The 9,915-nt window shown below is 30.8% G+C and overlaps 1 protein-coding gene across 3 annotated transcripts in view; it reads right to left on the reverse strand.

Annotated features, from left to right (window-relative positions):
• Window positions 1-4,597, reverse strand: part of LOC120207786 (uridylate kinase-like) — an 11,080-nt gene extending 6,483 nt beyond the window's left edge. For 2 of the 3 annotated variants that reach the window (XR_005524240.1, XM_039207203.1), the window contains exons 1-5: window positions 4,293-4,597; window positions 2,574-2,709; window positions 2,437-2,490; window positions 2,206-2,297; window positions 1,888-2,032 (exon numbers count right to left, since the gene is read on the reverse strand). Coding sequence is in view for 2 of the 3 variants with exons in the window: in XM_039207203.1 (XP_039063134.1) it covers window positions 1,888-2,032; window positions 2,206-2,297; window positions 2,437-2,490; window positions 2,574-2,709; window positions 4,293-4,480 (615 nt within the window). In the remaining variant the exon portion in view is untranslated. Of the gene's footprint in view, window positions 1-1,024; window positions 1,367-1,467; window positions 1,645-1,805; window positions 2,033-2,205; window positions 2,298-2,436; window positions 2,491-2,573; window positions 2,710-4,292 lie in introns of those variants that run through there. The other variant, XM_039207201.1, reaches the window with a different exon arrangement.
• Window positions 4,598-9,915: the final 5,318 nt, after the last annotated feature.

The raw sequence follows: 9,915 nt of genomic DNA on the forward strand, positions 1-9,915 counted from the left end.
TTTTTGTCAAAACAAATATTTAAATTATTATTTCATAATAATTTTATCTCCAAATGTTAAAAAATATTGATAATATATTTTTTCCTAATAAAATATTTCATATATAAAAATATTATTAATGAGTTATCTTAAAATATTTTATTTTAATTTTTATTATAGATTAAGTTGATATATTTTACATGTCATAATATTAATAAGTATAAATATAATTTAAACGCTATATTTTTAATTTATAAGAATATATATTTTATCTTTTGAAACTCATTTTTAACAATAATTTTAAATAATTAAATTTTAAACTACACTTTTATACAATAATTTTAAAAGTTAATTTCTCTAACACTTTTGAAAATTACTTTTTAAAAGCTGCACCAAGCTGGCGCTTCAAATATAATCCGTGAGTTAAGCTTTTGTTAGAAACAAACCCAATTATCAACTAAAGTTGAATTGATTTCTTAAGATTATGCTTGGTTCATGAAAGACATTTATTGTACTTGTGTCAGCCATGTATTACACTCTCATCGATTATTGAGATGTTATTTATGTCATGTATTATGGTCTCAATGGTTATTAAGATGTTTACAAACTAGAAAAGTGACCTTCAAAAAATAAAAATTTGGAAAATTATTAATTTAAACATTAAATTTAAAAATATCAAATCGTGTATAAAACTTAGGTTTTAATGTGTTTGTATATTAGAACTCATCAATTAATCTTAGTGATGAAAACGAATATTATTCTTCTTATAGGACTTGAATTTGAGTAATTACATCTTGGAGATCTAAAACTTTTGTGATTGGAGATCTAAAACTTGATTTGCTCCGAAGAAAGTTGAGTTAATCAAATTAAGTTATTTGATTTTTCGAGTTAAGTTGGATTGAATTTTACAATTTGAGAAAATCGAATAGTTTCATGTTAATGTTACCCTATAAAGCATTAATAATGCATACGATAGGGCATGGGTTTCTGTGAATGCACTGTGAAGTAATCCTAATCAAAACATATTCTTCTACAACAAAGTAGATTGATATAGAAATCATTCAATAATTAACTGTTTGATTAAGATGGCTACAATTTTCAAAAGTGTCGGCGATCCACATATTTTTGTGCAGAAACCAGCATTTCATCAGTCAAAAGAGTGCATTTGATTTCTTGCTTCAGTTCCTCATATGTAATCTCCAGGAAACTTACCCTGGAAAAGCTCTCATTATGCTTATGTTTCATCAATGAATTACAACAACATCAAAGTATCTTGTTCATGCCGTTGCCACTGTTGAATTCCATGTTCCGCCGATCAATGTACCGACACTCTCCCCCTTAATTGCTTTTGCGATGTTCCCCGCTTTTGTTAAGTTGAAGACAACAACTGCATTGACGGAAAGATACTTCAGATAAGTTAATAGCTACTTCCTTCAGCTGTTGCTTGTTGGGTTAACTCAAAAACAGATTACAGACGTTTGAACGAACCGGGAATGTTATTTTCTTGGCACAGAGTAATGGCAGTCATGTCCATCACCGAGAGATCTTTTGAAGTCACCTCATGATAAGTCAGTGTGTCATGAAGCCGGGCATTTGGATTACGCCTAGGATCATCATCGTATACCCCATCTACATTTGTGGCCTTCAACACAACTTCTGCATTGACTGGGAAAACAAATAGACAATAAAATTATATTCCTAGGGGTAGGGTTATATATAATATGCTTAAAAAGTGACAATGGAGCGGATAATTTGCCCCCAACCCCGGATACTGTATTCCCCCTAATCTGTTAGTATGCATTCGGATGGAGGGAAAAATGACTCACTTTCTGCACAGCGAAGCGCTGCGGCAGTGTCAGTGGTGAAGAACGGATTACCAGTTCCAGCAGCAAAAATGACGACCCTCCCTTTCTCCAAATGCCTCACGGCCCTTCTACGTATATATGGTTCTGCAACCTCTGACATACGAAATGCAGTCTGGACACGTGTTGGGATGCCGATGCTCTCCATTGTCGCTTGAAGAAACATAGCATTCATTACAGTTGCTAGCATTCTAGAAGGAGAAAAGGCATACAAAATACACATAAGAGAGAAGATTTCCACAATGTAGCTAGGTATAAATATCTTCTGCAAAAAATATAAATTGTCTTTTAAGGAAACACAATTTCTGTTCAAAACCAGAAAGACTTCTAAAACACTTAAAATTGGATCAAATAAAATATTTACCCGATGTAATCGGCAGATGAACGATCAAGTCCACTACACCCAGCCCAAGAGGAGCCACGAAAAATATTACCCCCACCGACCACAATTGCAACCTGAAAGAAGCATTAAATTGGTTAAAGAAACAGAAAGAATGTTGTGTCCTCTATACAACCACTAAAAGAGGATTCTAATGGAGAAAGAAAAGGCCATGGCCATGGAACATATAAATGAAAGAAGATGCTTCAGACTAGCCTCAATGCCCAGGCGAGTCACTGATGCAACCTCCCTTGCTATAGCCATTGTAATCTGTATTCAAGCAAGCTTCACACTTCAATTATTGTGAAGAAAATAAATAATAGAAAGAGTAAAACAACTATTCACGTCACAACCTTTGGGTCAATGTTTTGAGTGTGATCTCCCGCTAATGCTTCTCCACTTACTTTAAGCAAAACCCTTCGCCATTTGTAAGATGGATTGTCATTCATTTGCACTCCAAAGGGAGCCAGAGATGACATATGGTTGTGCCTGTTAAAACAATATAACCAAGTGCTTAGGAGGGCTGCAAAGGACTCCAATTAATTGTTCGAAAAACTTTAGCACATGTATGGATCAAAAATTTCAATTCAGTAACTTTGAAAATAGCAATAAGATATTCAACTCTCAAGCACGAAAGACTATCATAATTCATATCATCCTTGACATACTGAAAACAAAAGGAAAAAGAAAAAGACAAGGAGTGGCTGAAAATTTTGATTCATTAGACAAAAGATTCGCCTAAGGAGAAAATCAATGTCACAAAGTATTAAATAGAAGGAGGTTCTTAAAACAACATCACACGAAAGCAACCAGCTTTACGTATAGTTCAAGATTAATATCTATTCGCTAAGTTAAAAATTGGAAGGATGGAAAATTAAACGGTGAAAAAGTGGAAAGTTTCAAAGGGGTGCTTGGTAGAGAAGATGGAAAAGTTCCATTCATTGCTTGGTAGAACTGAAAAATTAGAGGAAATAAATAAAGCTTTTGAAAACAACATAATTTTGAACTAATTTATATCTCTACCACATTCTACCTCCTCTTTTCCCCTTAAACTAAAATGACTTGTTTTTACACGTGGCTGTAAAATGATATCCACTCGTTTTCTTTCCTCTCACATCTCTTTTCTACCAAGCACACCCAAACTATTTTCTTGCCACTGTTTCACTCCCTCTCTTCATCCTTCCATTTTCCCATTAAGCCAAGCAAAGCCTAAATGTTAGTTTCCCTTGCAACCATATTTCATCATCTGTTTTTACATGACTCATAGTAACTGAAAAACGTATTTGGATGAAACTGACAGATGTTAGCTGAAGAGTAAAACCATTTTCACAGTGCATAAAAATAGTCTCCACTCTCCAGTAACTACTGATAAACACAGAAGTGAAGGCTTTGAAATTTTCATCCTCATAGAAGTTGCCCACTTGCTATCAAAACAATACCAGAATTACAAACATATATTGAAGATTACAGTAAATTCTAACAATTAGTTAGGGGTGAATATTCAATCTAGTTAAGTTAAAAAATTTTGAATTATTCGAGTTGACTCTTATTTTATAACTAAAATTTTATTTCAAGTCGAATCGAGTTTACGAAATTTAAGTCGAATTATTCGAGTTTCTGTTTAAATTTAATTATAAATATTTATAATATTATATTACTATTTGATTATAATTAAATGGTTTTCTATAACCATATATAATATACATATATATTTCGTTCATATTTTTTTATATATAATATGCATATAAAATGTAGAATTGAGATACTCGACTTAGACTTGAAAATCAATCTATTAATTATTAAAAATTTTGAGTTATTTGATTTTTAATTTATAACTCAACTCAGAATTTAAAATTTTTGAGTATGGATTATAAAATTGTTCAATTCGAATTTTGTGACATCGAGTTAAAAAATCGATTTTCCAAGTCAAATCGAGATTTGCTCGCTCCTACTAACAATAACATCAAAATTCAAAGCCCTAAACGAAGTCTCAACACTTGATAGGCATTTTCACAAACATTAAAAAGACATAACCAAAAAGGAAATAAGACCACTATACAGCTGGAAAATACCTCAAGTTCATGGGGTCTGGGAGTGAGGAGGCACCCATATCAGAAGAAGCTGAACAGTTGATAGCCAACCCTCTAAATGAGCTGAGCTGATTCAGAATTAAGCTGCTTTGGTGATGGTTTTTTACAGGAGATGAAGATGAATAGATACTAAAAGGGACGATGGGTAGAACAGAATTGGAGACTGCCATGAATAAAAATGAGATTTTGGTTGCTTCAAAACCAAACTGCAATGTGTTCGTTCAAACGGGCGCCGCCAAAAGGATAAGCTTCGGCTGCTCTGCTATGTTTTTCTTTCTTTCAGATAATATAAAGAGGTTAAGAATATTTTTGTGTTTGCCTTCCATCCTTAATTTCAAAAATCGATGGGAAATTTTAATAATTGTTTAAATATATTTGACACTTGAATTAAACACTTTCTCTTAAGCTGACACATAAAGAGTTTTTCTTTCAAATTGGTATCAGACACATTCTCTTAAGTTTATACTTAAAAATAGGGTAAATTATACCAGTGACCATCTAATTATAGCATCTTTTCATTTCGACCACCATTTTTGAATTTTTGTCAATCGGGTCACCCTACTATTTAAAAGCATTCGATCAAGCCACTTGCTATTAATAGTTATGGGAAGTGTTTACGTGTGTAATACCCAAATATTGGTTACTGACCAAAACATAAATTTTAAAAGTTTAGAAGACAAAGTAGAAATTCTGAAAGTTTTGGTCACTATACCAATGACCATCTAACTATAGCATCTTTTCATTTCGACCACCATTTTTGAATTTTTATCAATCGGGTCACCCTACTATTTAAATGCATTCAATCAAGCCACTTTTCGTTAACAGTTATCAGAAGTTCTTACCTGTGTAATACCCCAAATATTGATTAGTGACCAAAATATAAATTTTGAAAGTTTAGTAGCCAAAGTAGAAAGTTGGAAAAGCTTAGGGACCAAAAGGGTAATTTTTAAAAGTTAGGTATTTTGACCCCGTAAATGAATAGTTCAACCTCAAGAATGATGTTTTCATGGGAATCGGAATTTTGATCCAAAATTTGTGTTAAAAACTATAAATCAGTAAAGTCCGAAAGAAAATCGGATAATCGAATCAAACCAAAATTTTATAAAAATTTGAAGGATGATAGATAAAGGTTGAAAATATTATTTCCAAATTTTAGAGTAGTGAAATTTAATGTGGATCAGTGGAATTGAAGTCGACTTTACATATTTAGTTGAAATTGGAAAAATTAGTGACTAAATTGCAGTATTTGAAAATTAGCAAGGGAAAAGGTGAAAAGTGGATTTTTATTTGTTCATATTTGACTTTGGATTATTAAAAGGGATGATAATGCAATGGCAAGTTGAAATTATCATATTTCATTAAGGGTAAAATGATAATTTCATATTAAATGAATTTTAAATTCATTTATATTAGATTAAGCCAAGCGTATTATGTTTTAATTGAAGAAAAACAGAAATTTTCAGTTTCTTCCAGACCCAAAACGTGCACCACCATAGCTATAAGGTAAGATTTTTTTTTTAAGCTTATTCGATTGATTATTGGATTAAGCTATTAGATAGAGAATTAATCCCCTTGAAATTCTCTATCATTTGGTATAAATATTACATTGAGATCATGCTTATATGATGAGTTTAGAAATTAGGGTTTATGTAAGATTTGTTGATTTTGAGGATTTGATGAAAGAATTTTATGTTTTTTATGTTGGAGATTAATTCTAAAGCTTGTATGATGATTAAAACTACTTGAAAATGGGTGAAATTTCATTTGGTCATGACCTAGGGTTTTGAGAAAATTATAATTTGGTTAAATTATGTTCGGGCCTTGATTGTAGAAGCCTTGAAATGTTGTTTAGAGGTGAAATCCATGCTTGAATCAAGTGAAAAATCAAGAACTCTAACCACTATGATATTCTTCCCTAAGGAATTAATTGGGGGGAAAATATGAAAAATTTCCTTGGGCTTAAAAATGATGTTTGAAAGGTTCTACAAGCTTTAGAAAGTTATTTAGGCTATTTTGTAATTTTATGAAAGTTGGGGGACCTATTCAAAAATTATGAAAAAGTATGGGGTTTATGTGTAAATTCTAGAAAGATGATGTACTATGCTGTAATTGAAAGTTAGAATATTGAATTTAATGTTAGAATGTGAAATTAGAGTATTTTGGAAAGTTAGCAAAGTTTGAATACTAAATGGCAAATATTGAGAAAGTTAGTGAATTAAGTGGTAATAGTGGAGTTATTGAGCTGAAAATTAGATGCTGAAAATTTAATTAAGTTGTTTGAAACTTGAATTGAAGCTAAAAGACAAATAACTATTTGGAATAAAATGGAAAGTTGATATGAATTCTAAAAGAATTCATAAATGGTAGTTAAAATGGAAAGTTGAAAATGTTATAGTTAAAATGGAAAGTTGAAAATGTTATGTGAAGTTTTGGTGAATTTGGATAAAAAGGGATTTATTGGTCAATTTGAAGTATGAAGGTCAACATTGATGACGTGATCTGAAGTTCGTATCGAATGAACATCGAAAGGTTTTTTAGGAATTTATTTTCTATTGTGTGCCTATGTTAGTAAGATTCTAACATATAGTTTGAAATGTAATATGTTATGTAAATGGTGTACATTTAGATTATGATTGAAATCAAGATCAAGGAATTTTAAATCTAATGAGAAGCTTAAGGACGTTATATGAAGTGCTAGGAAGGTTTACAAGCTAAGGACACCAGGTGAGTGCATATTCAATTCGTATTTATGTTATCGAGCAAGCATTGGCTTGTGATGAGTTGGTGACAGAATTACTATGGTAAGAAGTAACTTCTAACTATTTTGTGAATTGTGATTCATACATATGTTCAATTAATATGATAATAGAATTAGTGAATAAGCTGAAAATATAAGTTAGTAAATCTGCCCAGATTTATGTTATGAACAGTAAATTTAGAAAATCGTCATAAATTATACATAAATTATTAGAAGATGATTTTTAGATCTTTGGATTCGTATATTACTATAGTTTCGTTTAAAACAAATGGATACTGATTTCGATAGGTATACAAAAAGATATGAAATTTTAATTGAGGATAGGTCATAAAGCAGGGCAGCAGATTTTGCTCAAAACAACTTCTGTAGGTAAACTTTGAAAATTCACTATAAATTGTATAATATGAACTAGAAAAAGTACCTTATATAGTTAGATTCATATTTGAGTCTAATTTATAGTGGTATAAACGGATAATTTTTAAGTGTGTAGATTAATACAGAATAATATTTCTTTTCAAGTAGTGCATATTGTCATCATATAAAACTTGTCATAAATTATGTTTTCATGTTACTCCAATATTATAGGTTATTATAAATGCTCGAAATAAGTCAAATTTTATTACAATTGGTATGATAGTTATGATATTTATTACATGATGAATATGGTGTTTATATGTTAAAGAAAGATAATTGACGATGATTATGATATACAAATGTTATGTGGAAATGAAATGTTTATGGTATGAACTGCACATTATGTTATGATATGAAGAGTTGAATTTGTTGATTTATTGATATCTTTGATAATTGAATAGTGTATAATAATTAATGGAAAAGTCCATTATATGTTGCATTGAGAGTCGTAGATACATTTGGCATGCCATTAAGTTGAGTATTTTCCAGTTAAGTTATGGTACATTCGTGTGCATTATGATCTGCACTGTTGATTCTCATGTTATGATTGCACTTGGAGTGCATTATATGTTTCAGTTAAGATTGGCACCGTGATGTGCCCTGTGCGTACCTTATATTCTACTCATGTATCTTGCATTCTTATAAATATGCATTGGGCTATGAATTTGAAAATAAGCTATGAATTTGAAAATAAACTATGAATTTGAAAATAAACTATGAATATGACAGTAAGTTATGAGTTTGAAATAAGTTATGAATCTGGAAATAAGTTCTGATTCAGAAAATAAATTTTGAATTGTGAATGTAACATCCCAAAATACGGGTTAGTGACCAAAATTGTAAAATTTCAGAATATGGTGATTAAAGTAGAATAGTTTAATAGTTTAATGATTTGTTCGGAAATATTTCCTAAACGTTTATAGTAATTATCCAAAGAATTAAAGGGCAAAATGGTCATTTGACTTGAAAATTATAATTAAATGATATATATAGGCATGTGGGATAAGGATGAGGAGATATTTTCTCCACTTCATCTCCTTTGTTCTTCTACACCAGAGAGAGACACATCAAAGGTGAGTTTGCTATTTTGTTAATTATTTGTTGTTTTAAAAGTTGGGTTATGATCACTAGATGATAATTAAGCTTAAGGAAAGCTTAAGTTATCTTAAAAGCAAAAGATAAAAGAGTTATGATAGATTAAAGAAAATGAGTTTTTATATGAAATCATGGAATAGAGTTGATAAGTTGAATTTTAAGTTGAATTTGACTTGTCATCATGAGAATAAGAAGATAGAAGTGTTAGAATTGTATTTAGAACATATTGAAATTTTAGTATGATTCTTGAATTTCATATGAAGGATAGGATTTTGAAGTCATAGAGGATTTTCATGGATATAAGTTAGTTTAAGTAATGGTATTTGAGTTTAATGACATGGTAGGGGTTTAAAATAGAAGAATTGAAGGAAAATTTGATGATTTTCGAGCTTAAAATACAATTTCTGGGTAGAGGGAACCGATACCCTATGAATGGGAATCGATTCCCCCTCTTGAACGAAAAATTCCAGTATGTTCAAGGGGTATCGATTCCCCTGTGGGGGTATCGATTCCCCCCTAAATGAAAATTATAGAATTTGATTCATTAAACCGGTTTAAGTTATTAACATCAAGTTTAAAGTTTAGGCTTCTGATAGTTGTTTTGAAATGATATATTTATGTAGATATTGAGCCTAAACAAGTTCCGGAATAATCAAAGGATTATAATCGAATCAAAGTAAGGCTAAGGTGAGTACAATTTAATTTGTACTTATATTATTGAATAAACATTGGCTTGCGATGAGCTAGTGATGGAGTTACTATGGTAAGCAGTAACTCCTAAAATGTGATTTGATGGTAATTTATGTGATGATTGTGTGATTATGGGATATGCGTTAAAGACAATGATCTAAATGACTACATGAATCATGTGGTATAAGTTATGTGATTACATGTATGTATTAATACATATTGCTTGCATTACATGTTAATGTGATTATGAATAGGTAGAAAGGAAACAAATGATGATATAAGAATCTATTATAAGATATATGATATGAAAATAAGATAGTGAGCTATGTGAAAGAACCATGAGCTTATATGAATATGTGATATGAATGAAGCTATATGATACGATCTATGTGATTACATGCACATATGATATATGTTATATGAAATGACATATGAATAGGCAATACGTGATACATGTGATATGATATGGAATATATGGTTACACATACATGTGGTATATGACAGAAGAGAAATGACAAGTAATGTGAACTGTTAAATGATAATGCCCATGTTATGTGATATGAGAGCTAGGGTATAGTTGGCATGCCAAGGGTCAAGGGTTTACCTATGTTCTTCGGGACATATGGACTGTTTACCTATGTTCTTCGG

The sequence above is a fragment of the Hibiscus syriacus genome, unplaced genomic scaffold (assembly GCF_006381635.1).
Source record: "Hibiscus syriacus cultivar Baekdansim isolate YM2019G1 unplaced genomic scaffold, ASM638163v2 tig00015395_pilon, whole genome shotgun sequence".
Taxonomy (NCBI): Eukaryota; Viridiplantae; Streptophyta; class Magnoliopsida; order Malvales; family Malvaceae; genus Hibiscus; species Hibiscus syriacus.